A 26923-nucleotide genomic window follows, 5' to 3' on the forward strand; every position below is an offset into this window, starting at 1 on the left:
TATGACGTGGTACAATTCCACTGTTCTTATTCCACGCTGGCACTGTAAAGGCTAAATAAATAACAATTTGGGCAAAAATCAAATCAAACTCCTTACAGTGTTTTGCAAATTATTTCTGACTTAATTAAAGAAAAAGGCAGAACAAAAAGTGACATACCTGTCTATATAATCACGGCTTTAGGGAATACATACAATCATTACCTAATTTGTAGAAACAATACTGAACAGGGAGCACTATCAGATGTCATAGCAACAATAAGTAAATCAGCTCATTTGAAATTATTGAGTGGTTTTAGGAGCAATGGGCTACATTCATAATTGACATGGACTTTTTAATAAGGTGCAGGGACACACCACACAGTGGGATCACAATGAGCTCTGAGATGACATGCACACATTTCCTCTTAATATTCAGTACATCCAGCTCCCAGCCCAGATCCCATGTTGATCTTAATGGGCTGCAAGAACACACATGACTCAGTGGCGACTACTGGGGCAGCTTAATCTATGCTACAGAGAAGCTAATTTGCAAATATTCAATATCTACTCACCACTGAGGAAGTGGGATCTACATTGAGTTGCAAATGATCTATATTTGACTAGCATGAGAGGCAGGGAACAAACATACCACAGCTTTTAGTCATCGTGTGTTGTTTGGTCTGGAAAAAATGACCACAGTCCACCTGTGCCATGTCACTGCGGTCTGTCTGTGTCCTTGCTTTAATCTTGTGCATTCAACCCACTTATAAAAGCAGCTAAAACTCAGCCGCTTACAAAATTCAACTGAGTCACAGAGGTTGTAGAAAAAAATAATGGGTAGCAGACACAGAGGCTTTGTTTGTGTTTGTTTGTGTCCTAAACATGAAAAATATGCAGTAGGTCACCTCATTTTTTTCCACTCAATAACAGCAAAACTTTTCCTGACATTCAGTAAATATCACAAACAGTGGTATGCCAGCCGTAATTCGACCACCCTCCTTTCCTGCGTATCCCTTTCCTGAGCTGAGCCTCTGTTTTAGTCTGAGTCGGCTCAGCGATGATTAATCTGTGTGGGAGGATAGCATTAAGAGTTACAAAGCTAATTCCCAGGCTTCATCTATTGATTTGAAGTCTGACCCATCTCTACCTGCTCTTTCATTGCTCTGCCTGGCAGTCATGTCTGCCACCGCTTTTGGCCTCTGCTGCTATACAGTGTGCATGCTCAGTCACGGTATTACTGTATTAAGAGTGAAGTGGGAGTTTATTTTGAGTGATAGTCACAGCAATCACCTTTTCTCTTTCTATGTAATGCCTCCATTCACAAAGGCACAACAGCATTTCTGATTCTTTTAGCAGTGTCATGCTTAACCTCATACTAGTCTGTGTATGGCTGTGCACGCCTTTATATACCTTAAGACATACTTGCATGTGTTTAAGTGTGTGTGTGAGACTGTGTGATGGGACTGGTTGAGACTGCAGACAACAACGCTGGAGGGCAACACAATGTCACAGTGCAGAGTTCCCATCTTGCAGCACACAGACTGTTCCTCTGACAGGCAAAGATATATTTTGGAAGCGTCCTTAGAAAACTCTTTGTAAGGAAAGACTGCTGTTATCAGAGAGACTAGCAGTGGGATCAGAGGACGGGAGATGTGAGACAGATCAGGAGACAATGCAGGTAAGGTTATCCCTCAAGGACATGGTGGAGGACTGATGGAAGGAAGAAAGACACCTAATTTTTTTTGATCACTGTGGACATGAAGTGACAAAAACACCGTGTGACCTGGCTGCAGAAACACTTCAGACAAGGTGCTTTGAACAGCCTGGCTGAACTCTTCTCCTTTACCTCTAACTCCTAGATTCGCACTATCAGTTCTTAATAATGTTGAAGTTCTTCTAGTATTTTGAAGACATGACAAAGAATAAGAAGGCTACTTGCAAGAACAACATATATGCATACAAATATGAAATGGCCCAAGGCACAAAAAATAATGACTTCAAATTGGAAAACATGTAGTGTTATTTATTCTTCTTTTATGACTTATCATAAACACAAAATCAAGGAGACAGCATGGTGTTGGGTCACTGCTTCATAGCACAGCCATCCGAGAGGTCATAGTCAAGTTTTAATCATCGAGCTGAAACTTCTGACAACAGAAAACAGTGAAGCAAATGGATCATTGGACATAAGCCTCAGTTTCCAGGCCTCCAGAAAACACAACTTAGCCAGAACACCCCAGGCTTTCACTAAAATTAAGTCCTAATTTGTCGCTCTCAGATGCATTGGACTACAGGTAAGGAAACCAATCGAATTCACTACCACAGGTCATTCACTGATTTCCATGGCAGACAAACTGACACACTCTCAGCACCACGAGACACTCAATCACAAAGTGGAGAAAACCCATCAACATCTCCAGATGCCGTCAGTCATACTTTCGTCAATGTGAAAAGGTTTTATTTTTTTTCTTATTTCGAGATGCCAGACATCTAAAGGGTGAGCATCAATCAAGTGTCAGTGTGTATTACAACTGAGGGTCCTCCGGGCTGTAATGAATCCTGATTTAAGCTGCCATCAAAACACATCCAGATTGAGGCCACAGGCTGTTTCCACGTACCCATGCCGCTGTCCTCAGAACACTGCTCGAAATCGGCCACAAGACAGATATTAATTCCCGCAGGACATCCAAACATAGCTCATTTCACAGTCGCTGCATTAGCAAATGACAACAAAAACTAATAAGTTACATTATCCGATGTGCAACAAGATTAGTTTTCAAGATCGAGCGATCCATTATCTATACACTACCTCATTTCGGTAGTGGGGGGACTGTAGTCTGTCCCACCTGACTTGGGTGAAGGAAGGGGACACCTTGAACAGGTCACCAGTCTATCACAGAGCTACACAGAGAGACAAATAATCGCACTCACACCTACGGACACTTTCGAATGACCAATTAACCTTGGCATGTTTTTGGACTGTGGAAGGAAGTGGACACGTTCATCCAGGCCATGCTACCCAAAAACAGGTGCATTCAGTTCAAACATTACAAATCACTGTTTCTGTGACATCAGATGAATGGAAATACCCCCCACACATCTTTTACATTGGGTATATTTAGCATTAGGCTTAGAGTGAATAGTCTCTGTGACACAAAAACCTACTTCCCTGGTTGGTAAGTGTTAAATATTTTAAAGTACTCCATATGAGCCGAGCAGAAGAAAAAAGGTAGAAAGCATGACTGAGAACTGGGAGCTGAATATTGACTCTCAGAGTAACAGCACAGAACATAAAGACTGAGATTTGTTCTCTCAAGTACGTTGTTTTACTTTGACTACATTGGCCTCCTTTACATCTTGCATTTTAAAAGTATGTACCATAATGAAAAGTAGTATAAATACTTAGAAACGAAGTTGTGACATTGTTTGCTTATGTTGCTAACATGGAGACAAAAATACAACTAAAATGACAGCAAGTGATTATAAAAGGTGACCAGAGCCTAAGGCATCAGGATTAATCCTACTTTAAGAAGATTCCTGAAAGCATGTGCAAAGCAGTACCACAGACAGCGACACTTCAAGTGACAAAATGTAAGAAAGCAGAGAGATGGAGTCGAATGTGCAAATCATTGCAAAAGCCAAAGGTGGAAGAAGTATTTAGATTTGTTTACATGCAGTTTTGTAACCATGGACTCCAGATCCAACTCTAAGGTCTCCTTAGATGATTATTTTGAGAGGAAAAACCCAGAGACTAAGCTCTGATACACAAATCTGATTGAAGTTTTTGAACTCTTACTCTAGCGTTTGGATTTATTTGAGATATTGGGCCATTTCAATTTACTGATTAAAAAACCATGTGAAAAGTTCAGAGGGAAGAATCCCTACTTGATAGAGCTGTCAATAACTTATACACATCCAGAACCATACACTGCTTTTTGTGAGACAGCAGAGGCCAAAAAGGTTGGAAACCACTGGGTTAATATTTAACAGTGAGTTGTGTCTTTAAAGCTTGTTATATTATTAATTGTGTTAATTTTAACAGCAGCTGAAGTTGTCAGACAAATGTAGTGGAGAAGAAGGTACAGTATCATACTCTGAAATATAGTGAAGAGGAAGATAAAGTAGCTTAACGTGGAAATACTTAAGCACAAGTGCAGTACTTCGAACACTTGTACTGCTCTTGAGTAGAATTTCAAGATACTTGTAGTCCAGTATAGTAAAAGTATCATAAAACTGGCTTTAAGTGCAGTACTTGAGTAAATGTTCTTGCTTACTTGTAAAAGCACAGTCACAGATGCTATCAGTGAATATAACACCAAAGCTTGACTCACCTACGTTGAACCATTGCGGGTTTATTTATGACAGCACTTCCAGAGTATTTCCCAGGGGACGTGGGCAGGTGAACTAACAGGGCCTTTGACGTGTGAAACACGGTTCGTTGATGAATTTGATGAAAATGAGGCAGAAGAGGGACTGTGAATCAGGCCATGTTTGCATGCAAACATCTATCAAAGAAAGACATGTATGAAATAAAGGAAAAAAAACATGGGTAATTTTTTCATCCATGTTGTCCAGTAGAAGAGATAAGATTTTGTGGATTTATTGTTAACATTTGTCAGGAGTCTGTAAACTCCAAAACTTTGAATGAAAACACGCCCACAACTGATGCTCAGATTGAAGTTCCAGATGTCCACCATCTCCTGGTGTACAGTACATGAGGCACACGAGGCAGTATATTTGAAGCTATGGCTGGTTATGTTCAGCAATGTTGCTTGTCGCAATATTGCGACTTTGACGCTTAAAGGGTTAAATTACAAGTTTTCCGAACTGACTAGTTGCCAATAAAATTAGCGACTAGTCAGTTCGGAAATTAGTCGAAATTCCCATCCCTACTCACTACGAGGCTGGGCAGGGGGAGTGGACAGGGTCCTGGGAACTGATGGCCCAAGGGTGCTCACCGCTGGAGTAGGTGAATGACAGGGAGCAGCAGTGGCAGTCCGAGAAATAGCAGGTGTGAGCAGATCCTCTGCTAGGGATGGGTGTCGGAGTCTTGCAGGTGGGGCAGGAGTGGGGCAGGGATTACACCGAGGGCAGGGCAGGGCAGGGCAGGGCAGGGCAGGGCAGGGCAGGGCAGGGCAGGGCAGGGCAGCAGAAGAGTGAAGCAATAATCTGGCAGGGAGTGAAGTGAGGACCTGACTTACATGGAAGAGAAGATGAGGCAGGTGTGCTGTACCACAGCTGCCTGGAGTTCTGCTGATGAGCTGATGGCTCATCAGTTGCAGCTGCTGCAGACAGCGGCACAGTGGAGTGAGCGAGAGAGTGAGAACAGGGAAGGGCAGAATTAAAGGGGAACTTCGTTTTTTTTCAACCTGGGGTCTGTTTTCATATGTCATTTCATACATGTGAATGATGGAGAAATGAATTTTCAACATAGCTCCAGTATTTAGCCAGACTGGCAGCTTAGCAGCTCAGCTAGCAGCTCAGCTAGCAGCTCAGCTAGCGAAAAGTATGGGGCAAGAGGCCCCCCCGTGTCAAAGTCCGCCCTAACGTGCTTTTTTTCCCACACTGACCGGCTCGGATAGTCTCAATGAGTGTCCCACAACATACTAGAGATGAGAAGTGAACGAAAACCTCCACATTACCTGGCGATCGCTCTTTGTTGTGGTCTGTATCCAAAGCTCAGGACGCTAGAAAGCAAATCTCGTTCCAAAATCGCACGATAGCTTGCGCCAAAACTGTGAATCAGGCCATGTTTGCATGCAAACATCTATCAAAGAAAGTACTCTGTAAAAGTACAGCCGCCTCAGTCTATTTTAGTCTGCCAAGGAGGTGGAGACACGGTGGTGTTATGTGAGGATCTATGCTAGTTTGTCTATCTGTCTGTCTGTTAGCAACATTACTCAAAAACGGAAGGTCAGGGAAGGTCAGAAATGACACAAGGACCAACTGATAAGATTTTGGAGGTGATGAGGTTTATAGGCCCAACCTTGGCGGGCGGCATGGCTCAATGGGTAGAGTGGCCGTCTCGCAACCAGAGGGTTGTGCTCATGTCGAGGTGTCCCTGAGCAAGACACCTAACCCCTAATTGCTCCTGATGGGTCGTGGTTAGCGCCTTGCGTGGCAGCTCCCGCCATCAGTGTATGAATGTGTGTGTGAATGGGTGAATGTGATGTATCATGTAAAGCGCTTTGGATAAAAGCGCTATATAAATACAACCATTTACCATTTATAGTTTGGATTTGTTCAAGATTTCTGTATCATTGCAAAATAGCGGCATGGCGTCACTATAACTATGACAACAAGTGAAGGCAGGCAGTACATCAGCTGCCTGCTGACGATCACGGGATTGCGATCCTACTACAAATCGACAGTTGCAGATTTATCGAGACTTATCCATCGGAAATGATACAAGGAACAATTGATTAAAGTGTGGGGGTATTTCCAAGTCCCATCAATTCCCACCACCTGCTACATATTTAGGTCACACAATTTGGCATCTGTACATAATGTACATATGCATAGCACACGCCTGTGGTCAGGACAAGTTCATTTTGTTTGTGGGTACATCTATATTTAATGGGCACATTCTATGGTGCCGTGATTTCTGTCACAGATTTTTTCAAGATTTCATCCGTCGGAAATGACACAACGACTGAGTAGCCTTGGTTGAGCACTGTGCTCTCTGAGTGCTTTTCTTGTTATTATTATGTACATCATATCCAGAAGGTCAGTCAGATAATGACAGAAAGGTTACTATGCCTGACAGCGAAGGCTAAAAGAGCTAAGCACAACAGTAAAGGACAACTGAAGAGCATCTATATGCGACAGAGGAACAGGGAGAAATCAAGAATGTGATGCAAGCACTAGAAATAATGTGATCCATCAGTACAGTATACAGTGTGTAGCGTATTGTGTATTTAGTGAAGGTAGCAAGAGTGTATGTATGTACTTGTATGTATGAAAAAATGATTGAAACCTCCAGATCCACCTAAACCTATTAGTCTAGCGATGGAACAATAGAGTGAGATGTGATAAATCTTACAAAATGAGAAATTTACAAGTAAAGCATCAGAACAATGACGGACATAGTGTTCATACTAACTTCTCTCAAGGTGAAAAACAGGCTAAAAACTAAGGATATAATGAGCTCATTCTCTAGCTTCAGATTCATAAGTCATTTTGACACATGAAATATGGCATGTACAAAAGGGACTGAAACTTAATATCTGGAAAATGGCTCTAATAATTTTGTATTTCAGCTGCTGCTTTCCCCTGTCGTGTTTTATTGTAGCCTTCGCACACATAGAAATACACACATACTAAAATCTAATCTGCATTGAAAGCAGCAAAACTTTGAAGTTGTTTTTTTCCCTGTGTTGAGTCAATAAGGAAATTACTTCTGGTGCTTGGAATCAATCCCTTTCATCACTCATTTTACAGATCAAACTATGAAATAGCCTCTTACTTAATTCATGATATGGCTTGAACCTTCACATAGTCTCATTTTAGTATTGGGAAGTTGCATGCACTCACCTAATGCTGGGTTTATGTATAAAAGCACATGACTTAAGTTGTAATCCTTGATGGATTAGGACACAGAAGTGCATCATCTATGCATCTGCAAATTCTGTATTTGAAATCAGTGTGCATGCAATAAAAATGCATAAAAAAATAAATTGCTAGCTAGCTCATTTCCCTGTGATGCTGTTGACTTACTCCTTTTTGCCCTTCGGTAATAGTAAAGAATGTCTAATCTCATCTAATTCGTTCTCATCCCCTCTTTTCACGTCTCCACTCACCTTAATCCTCCCCTTGCACTCCTCACATCATCTCTCATCTCATTTTATCTCATCCCGCCATCATCTCTCATTACCTTTAACCCAGTCTTACCCATCTTCATCACCTTTATTTCCTCTCACCACTCATTATGTTATGCCCTCTCTTCTTATTTCTTCTTCCCCTAACCCAAATAAATATTAGACTGGGATTACGCTGTGTATTCGTATACCTGTAATTGTACATATATGCAGTCCAGCTAACAGTAAATGACAACACCACTCTGTTATGACTTGAGAAGATGATTCTTCACTGAATGTTTACAACTGCTCTCTTCTTTCCAGACATGAAGAAAGTCCAACATCTTAGCAGCAGAAGCTTGGGTAAGCATAGCAACAACAGAAGGTAACTGGAGGCCGAATGCTAAAACTTTATTTGGCAAAGCGAGGTCTCTGCATATTATGTAACTGTACAGTGTTATGATGAAGTTGTAAGATCAATCTCAATGAAATCACTGTGCTTGCTTTCTTCTACCTCTTCAGCCGAGCACGCTGCACTTTCCGTAGAGAATTAATGGGTGAGAGATCTTTTGCCAGCTCCAGCGGGGGAGAAGTGTACTCAAAATGCTTAAATCACTTTTTGACAGCAATCTGGATGATGCTCAGAAGCAGGTCTGGGACCCTTCAGAAGTGCTGAGATGAAAAGCTCATAGCAATAACTGCTGCCACTGAAACAGAATGCATTTGTGCTTTCACACACACTATGTCTTGAGTGTTATTCCCTTACTGTTAAACATCAGAACAGCCTGTCTGAAGTGACCTGCTGTAGGTCACTGGGCCATAAGCAATCAAAAAAGCACGAGTCCAGAGATGATATTGGAGCCTCTTTAAAAAAAAACAACTTTTATTATCACTCTGGTCAGTAGCCTTCACCACTAGCCTACACTAGCTGACATGTTCTCCTAATGCTGTTTCTCCTGGGGCACCCTGACTCATCACGTTGAGTGCTATGGGAATATACCTTCCAGATACTGGTGGCGGCCTGTGGTGATGACTGTTTGCCATCTGGCCACTTTTCGTGAAAAGAAAAGGCATTCTGTACCCCTGAGCATACATGGGCCTGTTGCAGTGTCTGCACACAGCCAAGGACACTGTGACAGATGGACTGTGAAGCTAAGGGGACAGTCTTTATACTGGAAAAAATATTGTGAGCCACCAATAGGAGGCTGTTAAAGCAATCAGGGCATGTAACCTGTGCAGAAATTCATTCAGGGATTCTTAAATTGAAATAAGCAGCCAGGATATGTACCATGGGATGGTGGTGACATGACACAAAGGTCGACACTGGCACTGCTTGTTCTCAACTGACCAATACAGTCCTGCATGCTACAGGAGAGAGTAAAGAAATCAGTGGACTGGAAAATCAATGAGCGCATCACATGACAGGAGCAGAGACGGCGACGTAGGATCATCAAACTTGTCTCCTTTATTTAATTTCCATAACAACGAATTCCAGCCTGCTTCCTTCTGGATTTTTAACCTTTGTAGTAACCTTACTTGGTAGTAATAGGTGACCTGCTAGATGCGTGTGGTACTACACGACTCTTTACTCACAGAATCACTTGCGTTTTTACGCAGCTGCTCCTCCTCTCCTATCCCCGCGGCCGGGTCCACCACCAGCTTCTCGAAGCACGCCGAGCCGAGAGAGGAGCTCTTCTGCTGATACATGATCAGCTGGGATACGGGCAGTTTGGGGCTTCCGTGACCCGTCAGCTCCGGTTTGCTCCCCGTGGAGCCAGAAGCTGTTCCAAGGCTGTGTAGCAGAGGCTGACCGTCGCTGCTGGTGCCAGGGACCGCGTCGCCTCCAAGGGACTTATCTCCTTCAAAAGGCGCCGGCGTAGAGCAGAGGTTCGGCTGAGACGACGAAAATACCCGGTCCAGTTGTTTCTTTTTCCTCTTAAACATCCACAACCCCGATTCCTTTTTAGTTCCCTCCGCGCCCCCGGCACCGCGACGCTCCGACCCCAGCTTCGGACTGAGCCATGGCTTGGTTTTCACTTGGAAATTCTTCCACATCCTCCGCTGGTAGGACAGAGACTCTTGTCCCTTGGTCGTGCTGTCATCCTTGGGTGATTTTTGCTCCATGGTGCCTGTGCAGCAGCCAGCCAGCCTGAGCTCACTCTGTGCAGTGGAGGGTTGTCACAGTTGGGCTGCTGCAGCTCGGGTGCACTTCACTGATGATCAGTTCAGAGCGCCAAGAACGAGACGCACGGTGCGATGATGAAGGGGGTGTCAGTCTCCCAGCGAACCTCGTAGACTCTCCAGCCAGACAGCTCTGTCAGTTTTGATCACACTCTGCAGCACGCTTGTTAGACGGCAAGAAATGTCCTTATCTGCTGAAGATTATATCTCACTTTAAAGGCAAAGTTGGAGCTCACAAAATGACTTCTACAAAAAAATAAAAGCCTACATATGCTTGCAAAACACGTCGCTTGGCTGTCTTTGAAGACCTGTTCTGTGCACCGTGTTTAAACAGGGGTTAGATAAAGTTGCTCATTAATTGTTGTTGTATTCAAATGAAGGACGCAGAGTGCACCGCGCCTCCCTCTGGCCAACCATGTCACTTGACTGGATAATCTGTATGCTGGTGATTGCATAACACGACCCCACAGTGCCTTGGGGAGATGTTTATGATTCCGTGGTGGATCCCCTGTCACCCTCATCTGTGTTTATCTCTTTGTAATATGACGTGTGTGTGATATGTGCTTAATGATATACACCTTTTTTTAGTTTTATTTTGAAGCCCTGACCTTGGTATATCCAGAGCTGACAGTGAGTCTGAAACCTTAGATGCTTCACTGTCATGTTCTCTTTTGTGCCATGTGCATGTTCCTGCACTGTACCCATGTCTAGATATGTTCCTCCCACCAAATAGGTCAGGCTTCAGAGAATGTTATCACCCACGTGCAGCAGCGAGCCAGCAGCACTGAGGAGCCTCCTCTCTATTTAGTTATCCTGTGCTGCTGCGGTGATGTGTATAATAACTCATTACGTCTACCCCTCTGGCCATTGTTTCAGTGCTGGAGTGCTCTGTCCCCTCGGTTCACACTGTCTCACATAAACAAAAGCACAGAGGGAGTGAGACTGAATACATCTTTCCGTCTAACTCCACGTACACACACAAGAGGTCACAGAATGACCTTTTATCCCAAAAACTAAGTAATATACAAAAGAGAAAGAATGTTAAACGTGACTGAATTACATTCCACTGAATGTCCAAAGCCTCCTGTGCTGCTTGGATGGACATCCATTCACGTGGTACGACCTTGGCATCACTTGTAGGAGTGATGATGCAGGTATGAGTGGTGTTGATGATGCCTTCGGTTGGGGGCGGTTTGCCTTGACCCATTAATAATGAGAGAATTTTAATAAGCTGTCGACAGTGTGTGATGATTTTAGCAACACTGGCTTTTACAGAGGAGGACATATAACCTCTTTAATCTTGCTACTTTCTCGAGACACACCCGCGAGCTGTCTGGATGTGTGTCAAACATGCATTGAGTTGCAAATAGCATGTTTTGTTGCGTCATGGGATCTCTTCACTTGGTATCTCTTTGATCCTACAAAATAAAATACTTTAATTACAACCAGCAGGCCAAGCTAACTGCCCCGAACCGCACTTTGAGTTAAGTAAATGGAGATGTGAGAATGTGAGCCAAACTATTCCTTTCTGCTGCCATAGGCTTTCCATCAGGCTCGTGAGGAAAACCGATGAGTCTGCAATGAGCAGCCTTTCCTCTTAGTGCCCCTGGTCCTGTTGATGAGAGATTGATCCAGAATGTGGCCGCACACACCTGCAAACAGACAACAAATACACAGACACTCATGTTCTGTCACTGAATGCAACTGCATGTAACTCAATGCCGCTACTGGATTTTAGTAACACTATGATAATATAGAGGTAGTCCTGGTAAAATGAAACACGATCAGTCCATACTCTTCATCATAGCTACATTAAAAAAAAACTTACATTGTGGATTGGATGCTGAGTTCTTTTATTATTCTGCTGCTCTTCTCTTATTATCTGTGCCTGCTTCAAATAATCACATAATCTGTTTTACAGTCTTGGCCACAAGAGTCGCACAGGACAGTTAGGATTAGCCAGACAGAACGGCTGTACTGAGGTAATTTGAAGTTTTAGTGCTCTACTCAAATAGCTACAGAGTAGTTTTTGAAAAATGATGTATTTGGTTTTTTTAGTATGAAATGTTTCAAATGAGTATAAGGTTTTAGCTAATGGTTTTAGCTTTACTTTATATACAGGTGCAGTTTTTGTCATCCTTGTACAGCAGGACAGAGTACAACAGCTCCACAGTGAATACCTTTACTTCAAATCAATGTAATCAAAGGTTCTCTCACTCAGGAAGTTAATTAAATGTCGGCAGTGTGCATTTGTAATGTGCATAGTAATGGGACACTTGCAGCTGCATTAAACCTCTTTCTGATAAATATTTTCTGACATTTAACAGTAATTAAAGCGGGCTCGATTGCTGTACTTTCAAATGCAATAAACTCTGAATTAATGAAACTCTTAAGTCAGTAATGGAATATTAGTAGTTTGAAACTCCAGTGAAATACAATCAAGTACAATACCTGATGACAGCAAATGAAATTAAAGTTTTGAGAAAACATTATTAAGTCACTTACTGGTAACTTTATAACTACATTTGACAAAAGCAAATCTAGATGTGCTTTGATCTCTGTTGTCATAAGTATTGCACTGATCAGCTACCAGCTACATTTCTGAGAGCTGCACCAGTGCTCACACTTTGGTCGGCAAATATTTCTCTCCACTGAGTTAAGCTGCCTCACCACATAAACAATGCATCATTCTCACATTGCTGTTCATGCTGTCATGCAGGCACACCCTGCTCAAGGAGACCACAGTTACTAAGTGACAACACAAACACATGACCCTAAGAGCTGGCAGAAGGAAAGCACAGAACTGTGAGTATTCTGATATGTGAGAAATGAAAATCGCTGCTTAATGTATTCTTGTTAATAAAAGAGAATTTATTATACTACACAATATGGGTCTCATTATGCCCGCGGAGGAATATTACTCATTGTATTGATTTTAACAATAAAAAATGATGACACAGTTAACAAAGCAGTAAGGCGAAAAGAGCAGTTCAGACACATCAGTCTGAGTTATATATGTGATGACACTTTTGACAAAGCAATAAGGCTAAGAGCAAATTATGCATATTTGAGAGAAAGCTGCCACACTAGTATATGTAATGTGTGTTTCTTTGTAGATGAGAAGGATGTCACAGGAGTCAAATTTACAGCTCTCTCAGAGTCACACCAGGTAACTTTATTCACTTACTGTCTTTCATTTTTTTTTATTGCAGCCAGCGAAAGTATTACAGTTTATAATATAGTATTGTCTTACTTATTTTTCACCTTCCTTGATTAAAGTGGGTCACTAATTCTGTTTCAAAATCAGTCTGGGTAGAAGAGGTAGATAAGTTCTGTTTCCCCCATTGATGGGATGGAAATAAGGTTGGGAACCTTTCTAACGCTGCTGTGAATCACATTGATAAAATTAATCCTTAATCCACAGTAGCATCAGGCAGGGTGGCGCAGCATGCACAGGGACGCAGAGACAATAACCCGAGGGCTTGAAAACCAACATCATCTCATTCCGTCTTTATTATTACTCTGGGTGAATGAATGCTTTGTGGAATTACACTGTAAAAGGATGTTTTTTCCCCTCAATGTGTGTCTGTGCCTATGGGTCTTGAAAATGTTGACATGACTTTGCATGATTTGCAGCACACAGCCTGCACCCCTCACTTATCAGAATATCCAATAGAGAGATTTTACAATGCCATGATTCAGAGCGGGGTTGTGTTTACTTCCTGATTCATCAGGCCTGATGTCTTGGAAGGTCATTTGAGCAGTCAGGGTAGGACGCTGGCTGTGCTGCTGGAGCAGGCGTTCAGGATCAAAGAGGAGGTGGCAGCAGGTCTGCAGTCCAGCCGTGGCTCTGTCCAGGCCGAGGCAGCTTCCCGCAAGCTTCTGGAGAATCACATACTCACCATCACACGTATTGTGAAGCAGCTCAGCATGGATATTCAGGTAGACAAATAGGCATATGATGAGGGTTAATGAGGAAGGTGCTGTCACATGCACGTTTTATTTTGCACTGCAATTGTTGTGCTGAAGCCATGTGACCTGCTTGTTTTGTGTACCGTACCGCACATCTTGCTATGTGGGTGAAGTTGTCCATCTGTGTTGATTGTCTCTTTTTCTTGTGCAAACTCTCTCCTCCTCTCCTCGTCTCGTTTGATGTGCAGCACACCCACACCGGCACAGACTCATGCCCACAAACTCCCAGTTGATTTGATTACACCTGATAGAATGGTGCAGGGCCTGAATACAGTCTTCGTCACTCCTCATCATCAGCAGCTCATTGAGATTTTGTCTGTATAAACAAGACCAAAAAAAAACTAATGATATGTGCACAAGATGGTTAAATATATGCTATCAAGCTTAGATTCTAGCTAATAGCATTCTGGAGAATTACTGGGAAGTGTATGGAAATTTGAGTTGTGAAACAAATGAGTGGGTGTTTGGACTCGTCTCTGACTGAGCAGAACATCGAGCTCCACTCTGATAGCTGACGTATTGAAGCAGGCCATCTAAATGAAGTACACAGCTCCATTTGTGCATACCAAATGAGCCATTAACATGATTAGAATCTATCATTATCAAGACTATCACACGAATGCCTACCAGCTAATTAATTCCGCACATGAAGAAGTAATAAGCTAAGTCGTGAAGTGAATGCTTGGCTAAATCAAATGAAAACCACGTCACCCAGTCACTGTTTGCTCTCATGATAGGCCTCGGGGTAATCTCTTTGATGTTGGGTCATTGCACACGTTAACATCATCACTGTAGGATGATCATTCATGCAAAGGTGATGATGACATATTTTTCTTATTTTATTGCCAGTATGAACGTATCTATCTCAGCACAAGTACATAATGTAGTCTGCATTCCTCAGTGTTTATTGTGACAACATTAAATAGACATGATCAGTCATCATCCCTACCTTTCTGACAGCTCCTAATAGCCTTTTTTCAAAATTTATCATCTATATTTTCCTAACATTGACTTTCTAGACAAAATAGCTACAATATTTTAAACTATAATAAAAGATATTGTGAATAAGATATGCTGTCTTTGTTGCCCTGAGTAGACACTGGAGAGACAAATCGCCCAGCGGGACTCTGTTACCTCTGGAACCACAACAGCTGTTCAAAACCTGGAGCAGAAAAACATAGCTGGCATTGGAGACCTGAGAGGAAGAGTAGCCAGGTAGTCACATGAGTCAAACAAACACTGAACTGCACTAAGTGTGATAAATACAACAAAACATTATTTTGATGAATTGTACAGTCAGAATGACATGACATCCCTTGCTGATATTCGACTTGTTTTTCTCTAGGACTAACAAAGTGAAATTGCACGGCCTGCATCCTCTCACAACTTCCAATCACAGACAGACACATGCAATTATTTTATTCTCACCAGAGTGATTTTTAGATTTAACACATCTTAGATGCTAATTAGCGCTTTCTGCTTATTCTGTGTCAGTCGCGATCACACTTATTAGACTGGATTACTACAAAGTCTGGTGTTTTGCTGTGAATTATTTTGAACATTCCTGGCAACCACTGGTCAATGCATCTTAGGCAATGTGATCCGTCATCAGACAGTAGATCAGATATGTAGCGTTATTTTGTGGATATCTTGTCTCACAACACTCCTGCTTGTGCTATGAGATATAAGGGGTCAGCAATGAGACGGGAGATTGCCTAGAAAGCTAATTTACGGTCCAATAAAAGCAGCAGAAAAAGCTCAGCTACTCTGTTTAATGACCACTCGCATGTTAGTCATAAATAATCATAGGCTAAGGGCCAGTGGTTTTTGATCAGCTGTACTGGTCAGTGCAGCCGTTCGTAGAAGCTTTGTAGTAGTGTGCAGGGAAATAACCAAAATTTCACACTTGGCATCTCAGTAATTAGTTGCTGGATTGTGTTTTATCACAAACATAATATTGAAATTCACACACACATAGGCCTGATAAGGACAAGGAGGGTGACATCTTAAATCAAGCACAGGAAGGAAGGAAGTGAAATGCAATGCAGAATATAAGGGTCAATGCAGTTCATGGTTATCAAGTAAACTGAGCAGAGAATATGTTAGAAAAAGGGTTTTGCAAGTGAGAGGCTAGAAATTATGTTATCACAGTGTATTTGTAGGTAAGAATATAAAATAGATTACCTCATTTGATGGGTTATCATATTCTACTGTGTGTTTTATCAGTAAATTGGTTAGAGATGCAAACTTGCAATCTCTGAAAGCATCAAATGTGCATGTTCAGTCTTCAAAGTAAAGCTTCTCATTGCTTAGAATTCAGTAGGGTATTCTTTTGACTTCTAATGGCTTTTCTTGAAAAGTATTGATAGCGCTAGCTGTCTGACTTTTTTCCATCCTGCTGCCTGATTGTATATCAAAGAAACGCTGTGTTCTTTAGTAAAGAGCTTCATCCCTATTTTCTCCAGCCTTTTGCTCATCTCTCTTTCTTCACACCTTACATTAACTCCTTCCCATCCAGTGGTTTCTCACCAGCCCTATCTGCTACCCTACCTATTATCTCAGGTGTGATGCCAGCATTGTCAAGCTGAGCGCTGACAGGAGCTCTGGAGAGCAGCAGGTGATTCAGCTGCAGAAGGAGGTTTCAGAGCTCAGGGCAGCTGTGGGTGTACAGCTCAAAGAGCTGGGAGTCAAGGTGAGAGGCACAGCATCCATTCAGACAAATGGTTTAGAATGACACACAAGGCAGCTACAGCACAAGAGCCAAAAAGAAAATCTTGATTCATTTTTTAAGTCACTACTCTTATACATGTGTACATATGAAAATTCTTCATCAACAACATTTTAATTTTGTTTAGACAGGTTGAGAAAACTCATAACTGTGTAGACCCCTCATCTTTTCCTCCAGCTTCACCAGGAGGTTGACATTTTTGTTTTTATGTGATTTGTCTCTGTTACTGCAAAATTGTGAATTTTGGTAAAAGCATTTATTGTGTGAAGATGATGAACTCTTACTACTATGGAGATCCCCCAAGTGTTCATCCAGCACCACCAGTGGTTCAAAGTTCCAAAAATGTGAACATACTGGCAGTGACATTTAGCTCAGAGCACAAATACAAACTGGAAGACCCACAAGCAAGGATGTAGATCATTTTTGTTATGTTTTTTTACTTAGTAGGAAAAGCTGCAAACCTAACCTAATCATTGACCCTATTCTTTGTTGAAGGTAGAGTCCACGATTCCAGAAATTGATTGTTGATATTTAACTTTGTAGCATATTTAGACAGCTGGCATGTTCTACATTTATTGTATGTTGTCCTGTGCACGAGCATAAACATGCATCGGACATGAATGTGTAGAATTGTGGGGGTGCATCCAAGTAATTTTATTTGTTTCCTACTTACCAAGCCAGAGCAACCAGTAAGCAGTTTTTTTTTTTCACACATAGAATGAACAGCTAGTGGACCGTGAATAGGTTTTCGCTGAATTTGACAGAAACTGTGTTGCTCAAAACCGCTTACTCCACCTTTAACACACTCACATACTCAGTGCAGAGCTAGGGAATCATGAATGTTCTACTCTCAAATTCAGGATTAATGATTTGTTTTGTGATTTTGTTAGAGGTTAAATTCATTCAAACACTGGATGCATGGAAGCAATAATAACCTGACAAGATACGTAGGTTTGTATTTTGCTGGCTGGCTGTTTGGTTGACGATTTAGCGCTAACTGCTGCTTATCAAGAAACCTCAGAGGCTCAGCCATAACCACAGTCTGAAAGAAAGAAATGAGATGTGAAATTAATTTAAATAGGGATGTCAAGGTTTTCATAAACATTTGTTACTGCGCTTCACGCCTCTCTTTTTTTTTTACAAGATCAACATTTTTCAAAAAATATTTAAACCGTGGATTAAAACACATATATCACATATTATAATACTCTTACTCACTTTGCTATATCTTAAACCAACCACCACTGCATGCAACACATGCACAGACACACACCCTCACAGTGATTTAGCCAGCACTCACTTTTGTTTGTGGCACAGAGTGGTAAATCACTGTGATGGCAGCACATTAGCTGTGGACCAGTGGTCAAGCATGCACCATAAAAATAATTGAAAATGTGGAGAAAGTGGGTCAACACTGTAATTCCAATTTTCAGCAGAAAACCACACAAGGTAAAGGTCAGACAGTGAAGCTGGAAACACAAAACCTTCCAGCATCACATAATGGCATGTGTTTTCCCTTTTACCAGTTTGATTGTGACCTTAGGAGACAGGAGGCTTCATTGACGAAGCGCTGCGAGAGCCAAAGGAGCTCCATAGCTGATCTGTATAGACAAGTGAAGCTACTAGAAGACAGGTAAGGCCATTAAAGAGTCAGTGCAACCCCAACACACCAGGATTGCTTTCTACTAACATTAATTCCAACATAATTTTTTAACAATTGAGTGTGTTGGTGTTTAGCAGTGCTTTATATTGATTATGTTTCCTTTTTCATTCTGTCCAGACCATAATAATACTAGAAAGTAGTTAATTTATTAAGTTTCTAATTTGGTTACCAAATATCCCCTGGCAGTCCTTGCTTCCTTTATATATGCTCCAAGTGGAAGAATCTGAAGCCATTGCCATCTCAAATTTGTAATTCAGGCTGAATAAAATGCCTGCCAGTTTAGTGGATTTTACTAGCCCAGCTGGTGAATAATATGCACAAAGAATCGTATAGTTTCGTCAAGGGGAAACAGAAGCACAGAGACATGAATGATAAATATGCTCTGTTTCCTAATGTCGTAGATCTGTAATGGAAATCAGGTCACTGATCATGTTAGATCCAAGAGAACAATAGATAAAAATAGATGAAACAGTGACTCTCTCTGAGTTTCTGAAACAGATATGATAATGGCAATGGCCTAGCTACTTTTATTGAATTTGCATAGTTATGTCTAATAAAAAGGTATATCCACTCACCAATCTATGGCAGGTTTAACTGTTGAAGAATCATGTTGAAATAGCTTGAACAATGCTCTTTCAACCTAATATTGTATGTCTGTTCTGAGAGGCCAAGTCATTTTTACAAGGTAGACACAGCTGTTTTTGGAAATCCTCTCAATAAAGTTCAGTCTACAGAGGGCCTCGGTAAAGCATTATTGATGTCAGTAACTCTTCGTTAAACATTCAGAGCCTGAGACATCAATCTCATTTTTAGTTTTGACCGTTTCATTCATGCCTAAGAAACACTGAGCCGCAGCTGCTGTCAGGTTTTGTTAGAGGCAGTTTTGCCATTCAGGGCCTCATAAGCTGGAACAAGACAGTCGATCACAGATGTCCTTGGTCTTTTACCAATATAATCCAATATACCCATTTGACCTTTTGTATTTGAAACCAAGTATATTTGCGAGTATGTCATCATCCTCTCAATTGTATCCTGCCATGTCATGTCTGTTGGCACACAGAATGTTGTTTTGTGAAAGCACATCTTACATTCCTTGAAATAAACTAATCTTTATGTTGGTTGCAGTTATACATAACTCACAAAACCACTGTCAAAAGAATCCAACATGTTTGGTAATGACTTTAGACAAGCAGCACTTTTACCTTAAACATTTTGTGGTTGGTGCAGACAGTCTGATTTCGGAGTCTGATTTGTACTACAATCAAGCATTGAGTCACAGAGGCTTTTACCTCACTGATTGTTTCAAGAACACTTTATAGTGGAGGTATCAGAGGAAAGAAGGCTATGAGGTGCTGTCTTTTGTGTCCTGTACTATAACACGGCCCACACAGTTTTAGTCAGTTTGTCCAAGGCTGCAGCTTCCATCTGAGACATTTTAACTCTGTTTGCCCATTGGGCTGTGTTAGTACTGTGAACCACATGCATCGATATAAACAGCAACCTCTTCCAATATTACAAAGAAAGGAACGTTTGTTTTGTTCTCCCAAACAAATACAGTGTTCAGAGCTACAAAAAAAGACCCTAGAACCATTGCACTACAGTTTCTTTCTAATATTTTCTCACCACTTTTTTACTTTAGTGCTCAATGCTGGGGTTGGCATCAACTCAAACACACGAACAAAATAATACTGTATGAGGAATTCTCATTTCTAGTTGCCAGAAAGTGCACTTCTGAACATTGATTTTAAACCAGCTTCAAGTAACTGAAAATAAAACATCCTTCTTTCGAAATAAATGTGCAGGTCGTAAATAGATGATTTATGATTGACATTCTGTTTCGCACCAGACATTTTATTTCGTGCAAGTTGTTTATTAGACAAGGAGGTCCAATAAAGCATTGGTAATGGAAACAGACAAAACCTTTTTATTTCTGATGCCAAGCTCTAAGTAAAGCCAACTAATTCAATTCAATTCAATTCAATTCAATTTTATTTATATAGCGTCAAATACAGTCAAATCGTCTCAAGACGCTTTACAGAACCCATATGCCTGACCCCCAGAGCAAGCCCAAAGGCGACAGTGGCAAGGAAAACACCCTTTTAACAGGGAAGAAACCTCGAGCAGAACCCGGCTCTATATAGGGGGGACCCATCTGCCTGCTGGCCGGGCGGGTTGAGAGGGACAGAGGAGGGCAAGGGGGAGGGATGGGAGAAGAGGGAGGGGTGAGAAAGCAAGTAAAACACAACACACATTTGGATACATGTATGACAGGATATGTGAACCAAACAAAGTATAAGCTAACATTGAAAACTGACTCATAGTTTACTCTTATTATGTACGGTTCTGACATTAAACATACTCCATATATAGCTAGCAGTAAAATTCAAACAGTATGTAAATTAGCATAACAAGTATAGTGAAGGCGATGCAGAGTTGACTGGTGGAAAAGGGGAGTTGGAAGCAGAGGGCTGGAGGAAGGTCAGCAGCAGCATCCCACAGTGGACATGATGGAGACTAGACCAGCTGGTGGAACATCGACCGCAGATCTGAAGCATCCAGCTCTGGGACCAGGGACACTCGGAGAAATAGCACAGGGGAAAACAGAGTGAATGTACTGCAATAACGGTATACACACGTGGACAAAATTGTTGGTACCCCTCAGTTAAAGAAGGAAAAACCCACAATTCTCACTGAAATCACTTGAAACTCACAAAAGTAACAATAAATAAAAATTTATTGAAAATTAAATAATCAAAAACAGCCATTACTTTTGAATTGTTGATTAACATAATTATTTAAAAAAACAAACTAATGAAACAGGCCTGGACAAAAATGATGGTACCTCTATAAAAGATTGAAAACTATTTGACCAGAGTGACATGATTAACTCAGGTGTGTCATTTAATTGACATCACAGGTGTTTCCAAACTCATAATCAGTCAGTCTGCCTATTTAAAGGGAGACAAGTAGTCACCCTGCTGTTTGGTGAAAAGGTGTGTACCACACTGAACATGGACAACAGAAAGCGAAGGAGAGAATTGTCCCAGGACATCCGAAAAAAAAAATGATAGACAAACATCTTAAAGGTAAAGGCTATAAGACCATCTCTAAACAGCTTGAAGTTCCTGTGACAACAGTGGCTCATATTATTCAGAAGTTCAAGACCCACGGGACAGTAGCCAACCTCCCTGGACGTGGCCGCAAGAGGAAAATTGATGACAAATTGAAGAGACGGATCGTTGGAATTGTATCCAAAGAGCCCAGAGCAACCTCCAAAGAAATTAAAGGTAAACTCCAAGGCCAAGGTACATCAGTGTCAGATCGCACCATTCGTCGTTGTTTGAGCCAAAGTGGACTTCATGGGAGACGACCAAGGAGGACACCACTGCTGAAAAAAACTCATAAAAAAGCGAGACTGGAATTTGCAAAAATGCATGTTGACAAGCCACAAAGCTTCTGGGAGAATGTCCTTTGGACAGATGAGACCAAACTGGAGCTTTTTGGTAAGGCACATCAACTCTATGTTCATAGACTCAAAAACCAAGCATACGAAGAAAAGAACACTGTCCCTACGGTGAAACATGGAGGAGGCTCAGTAATGTTTTGGGGCTGCTTTGCTGCATCTGGCACAGGGTGTCTTGAAAGTGTGCAAGGTACGATGAAATCTGAAGACTATCAAGGCATTCTGGAGAGAAATGTGCTGCCTAGTGTCAGAAAGCTTGGTCTCAGTCGCAGGTCATGGGTCTTCCAACAGGACAACGATCCAAAACACACAGCCAAAAACACCCAAGAATGGCTGAGAGAAAAGCGTTGGACTATTCTAAAGTGGCCTTCGATGAGCCCAGATCTGAATCCCATTGAACATATGTGGAAGGAGCTGAAACATGCCATTTGGAGAAGACACCCATCAAACCTGAGACAACTGGAGCTGTTTGCTCATGAGGAGTGGGCCAAAATACCTGTTGACAGCTGCAGAACGCTCATTGACAAATACAGAAATCGTTTAATTGCAGTGATTGCCTCAAAAGGTTGTGCAACAAAATATTAAGTTATGGGTACCATCATTTTTGTCCAGCCCTATTTCATTAGTTTGTTTTTTTAAATAATTATGTTAATCAACAATTCAAAAGTGATGGCTGATTTTGATTATTTAATTTTCAATAAATTTTTATTTATTGTTACTTTTGTGAGTTTCAAGTGATTTCAGTGAGAATTGTGGGGTTTTCCTTCTTTAACTGAGGGGTACCAACAATTTTGTCCACGTGTGTACATATTAAATGTAAAGGTAGATAGAGAAGGGCTCAGTGCGTCAAGAAAAGTCCCCCAGCAGCCTAGGCCTATAGCAGCATGACTGGGGGCAGAACGAAGGGACGTCCAAGAGGGAGTCAGCTGTGCAATGAAGACACAAGCCGAACCTCTGTGGGCCACCCAGTCAGCCCCAACTATAAGATTTGTCAAAAGGGAACGTCTTAAGCCTGGTCTTAAAAATAGAGAGGGTATCTGCCTCCCGAACCCAAACTGGGAGCAGGTTCCACAGGAGAGGCGCCTGATAACTGAAGGCTCTGCCTCCCATTCTACTTTTAGAAATTCTAGGAACAACAAGTAAGCCTGCAGTTTGAGAGCGAAGAGTTCTACTAGGATAATATGGTACTATCAGATCTTTAAGATATGATGGAGATTGGTTATTAAGAGCTTTATATGTCAGAAGAAGGATTTTAAATTCTATTCTGGATTTAACAGGAAGCCAGTGAAGAGAAGCAAGTATAGGGGAAATATGATCTCTTTTGCTAACTCCTGTCAGTACTCTCGCAGCAGCATTTTGGATCAACTGTAGATGTTTAAGAGAGCTATTTGGACAACCCGATAATAAGGAATTACAATAGTCAAGCCTGGAAGTAACAAAAGCATGAACTAATTTTTCTGCATCACTCTGAGACAGAATGTTCCTGATTTTTACAATATTTCGCAGGTGAAAAAAGGAAGTCCTACAGACTTGCTTTATGTGTGAGTTAAAGGACATGTCCTGGTCAAAAATAACTCCAAGATTCCTCACAGTAGTACTGGAGGCCAATGTGATGCCATCCAGAGTAACTATTTGCTTTGAAAGCGAGTTTCTCAGATGTTTGGGGCCAAATACAATGACTTCAGTTTTGTCTGAATTTAGCAGTAGGAAGTTAAAAGTCATCCAGGTTTTAATGTCCTTAAGACAATCTTGCAGTCTAGCTAACTGATCAGTTTCATCTGGCTTCATAGATAAATACAATTGTGTGTCATCTGCATAACAATGGAAGTTAATACCATGCTTCCTAATAATATTGCCTAAAGGAAGCATGTATAATGTGAAAAGTATCGGTCCTAAGACAGAACCCTGAGGAACTCCATGATTAACTTTAGTATGCTCAGAAGAGTTATTGTTGACATGCACAAACTGGAACCTATCTGATAAGTAGGATTTAAACCAGTCCAGTGCTGTCCCTTTAATGCCAATTGAATGTTCTAGACGTTGTAATAAAATTTTGTGGTCGATTGTGTCAAACGCTGCACTAAGATCTAACGAAACAAGTATAGAGACTAGTCCATTATCTGATGCTATGAGAAGGTCATTAGTAACTTTCACTAGAGCTGTTTCTGTGCTATGATACACTCTGAAGCCTGACTGAAACATTTCAAACAAATTATTCCTTTGCAAGTGTTCACATAATTGATTTGCAACTGTTCTTTCCAGAATTTTAGAGAGAAATGGTAGGTTGGATATCGGTCTATAGTTAGCTAACACATCTGGATCTAAAGTGGGCTTTTTAAGCAAAGGTTTGATGACAGCAACCTTAAAAGCCTGTGGTACATAGCCTGTTACTAGAGAGAGATTAATCAGATCTAACATTGAAGAATTAATTAAAGGTAAAATCTCCTTAGAGACCTCTATTTAAGACCTCTATTTAATGTAAATTATATAGAAAGTATTGCTAGCTCTTAAAGCTTCACATTTCTGGGTATTAGACAATATATATGCATTCCTGAGACGTTTATAATCTAATCTAATCTACAAAATGCGTTTTGGTGTCTCATTTCAAAGTAAATCCTGCTGCATTTCTCTTTTTTCTATTCCTGGTGTCTTGGCAGGATGTCAGATGAGCTCAAGGAAGCCAAGGAGCAAACAGAAATACTGAGGAAGTGGACAGAACAACAGCTCAACAGCTCTGTCCAGACGCACGCACAGGACAGCCAGCAGCTCCGCTCACTATTAGAGGGCAAAATGGTACAGTATGTGTATGAAATATACTGTACACACACTTTATGTAGAGTTGTCCACAAAGGCAGAGTATCAGAAAAAAAAACAGTATTCAAGTCTGGTCACATGTGCAGTATCAGACACTACCAGTCAAAGATTTGGACACGCATTCTCGTCAAATTGCATCAAATGACCTGACCTAAACCCAGGCTCAGCATCTCTTGGAAATCCTCAAAGACTGTTGGAAAACCATTTCAGGTGACTACCTCATGAAGCTCACCCAGAGAATGCCAAGAGTGTGCAAAGCAGTAATCAAAGGGGTGACTATTTTGAAAAATCTAAAATCTAACACATGTTCTGACTTATTTCACACTTTCTTGTTTACTACATAATTTCGTATGTGTTCATTCATAGTTTTGATGCCTTCAGTGAGAATCTACAACGTAAATAGTCATGCAAATAAAGAAAAACATTAAATGAGAGTGTGTGTCCAAACTTTTGACTGGCGGCGTATGTATGTGTTCTGTGTCCAGTTAGAGATAGAGTCTAGATTAGATGGTCATGTGCTTGCTCTGGAGATACACGTGGAGCAGTTTGAGAAGCAGCAGAGTCAGACCGACCACAGCCAGTATGACCAGCTGAAACACTCTGAAGCCAAACTCAGTAAAAGAATGACCTCAGTGGAGAACAGCATTCATCAGGAGCTGCAGCTGCTCAAACAGGAGTACCACAGAGGTGGGTGGTTGCTGTCATCGGTGAGCAAACATGCACATGCTACATGAGCTTTACTATATACGTCAAGGAAAAAATGCACACTCGAAAATAGTCACAAACAGAGACACCAAAAGAGAGAAAAACTGATCAGAATCCAACATAAACTGACTAAAATTTGAGGTGCCTCACTGCATGATTAATGTCATTCATTTCATTATAGAATGTTTATTATCTCAGTTAATGACAGTGGTCAATGACTTGGTGATGACATCTTAAATTAAGCATGAGAAGTGAGCTATATTTAAATTATGCTGATGGCAAAGGGCAGCAGAGCTCACATGCACAAGAGATATGTGCCTGATTCGGAACCTTTTGTGCTCACGTGTCATGTGGTTTCAACCATAAAGTGAACTGCATTTGTGTATTTCTCTTGTCCTACACGTTCAGCTACTCCATGCAGCTACCATAAAGTCACGAAAGTAGGAATACAGAGCCCCTGAGCTCGCTGCTGTTGACATCCATCCCCATCCCATTTCCCAGGAAGCATCGCACCACATCTCAAACCTACCTCACTTTCTCTGTCTCAGCTCTTATTAAAGTGTTGGAAAGACACAAAACTGCCCTCAGTAAATGAGACCGGGGGTAAACTGATCTATGAATCACCACTCAGCCATCCCGATCCCACTGCTGGAGAGCCATTCATCCATTGCTCTATTTTAAGTGTCGGATGAAAAGCTAGAAGTAGATGGTATGAGACGGGAGAGGATCAATGCATAATAGATGAGCGTCGTAAATATTCGTGCCAAGACAGGCATGGAATTAGATAGAGTTGGCTAAAGATATTTAATATCCCGAAGAAAGTCTGTCTTTCCACCACAGTGACTGATACTTCTTACAGCACATGTTATGTTGAATAATATTATTATTACTATGTTGTTACCTATACGTCTAACTTTAGCCATAGATTTGAAACAGAGATCACTAGGATTTGAGTGAGAGCAAAATCCCAGCTAAAATCAGACGATCTAGCAGAAATGTGACAGCTATATAGCAGCTCTTTTGCAATATTAGAGCATCAGCAGCAGCAATCACCAGAATCATTTTCACCTCAAATCTGTGGTGACGATTTCTACTCCCTGCTTCTTTTGTGGACAGGCTTCCAGTCTGTGTGTGATGCAATTGAATCCCTGAGGCAGATAAATGACATCAAATCCCATCTTGACAAGGAGAGGCTTCAGAAGGATATTAGGCACATCAGCAGCAAGGTGACAGAGTTTAATGACTCGTGACATCAACTGAAGAGGAACTCCTGTTTACTGTCACACCTATCCTGAAACAGTAGCTCGAATCAAACCCCTTTAAACCAAAATCCTGCGGGTGGTTGGCTTAATTGTTGCTTCATGAGCCAGCAGCTCTGTAGTTCATAGTTATATATCTACAATATAATGCAGCTCATGCAGTTTTAATACGAAAGTCATATAGTCTTATAATTTGAGGTAGACCATCCCAATTTTGTGCAGTTTTTTGCTACTTTCTACTTTTTCACCACAACTTACTTTAACAGATGTATTATTTTTCAGTCATAGTCTGTCATTTACACAAATTTTATTGCATTTGAAAGTGTTTTTAGTCATTGTTATTTTTGATTAATTGCTTTTAAT

General features: G+C 41.2%; 2 protein-coding genes across 2 annotated transcripts in view; one reads left to right on the forward strand and one right to left on the reverse strand.

The window, feature by feature from the left end:
- The window catches only part of mctp1a (multiple C2 domains, transmembrane 1a), a 155062-nt gene extending 144763 nt beyond the window's left edge, over positions 1-10299 (reverse strand). The window contains 1 exon segment of the mRNA XM_022192591.2: positions 9369-10299. Within this exon segment, the coding sequence (XP_022048283.2) occupies positions 9369-9899 (531 nt within the window). The 5' untranslated portion in view covers positions 9900-10299.
- Positions 10300-10345: 46 nt separating this feature from the next.
- On the forward strand, positions 10346-26823 carry fam81b (family with sequence similarity 81 member B). The gene is made up of 9 exons (XM_051950423.1): positions 10346-11938; positions 12676-12761; positions 13073-13125; positions 13691-13898; positions 15025-15143; positions 16491-16620; positions 18183-18289; positions 24440-24575; positions 25082-26823. Exons 3-9 carry the CDS (start codon positions 13073-13075, stop codon positions 25328-25330), a joined length of 1002 nt encoding a protein of 333 aa, XP_051806383.1. The 5' UTR covers positions 10346-11938; positions 12676-12761; the 3' UTR covers positions 25331-26823.
- Positions 26824-26923: the final 100 nt, after the last annotated feature.

Source organism: Acanthochromis polyacanthus, chromosome 7 (genome assembly GCF_021347895.1).
Source record: "Acanthochromis polyacanthus isolate Apoly-LR-REF ecotype Palm Island chromosome 7, KAUST_Apoly_ChrSc, whole genome shotgun sequence".
NCBI classification, from domain to species: domain Eukaryota; kingdom Metazoa; phylum Chordata; class Actinopteri; family Pomacentridae; genus Acanthochromis; species Acanthochromis polyacanthus.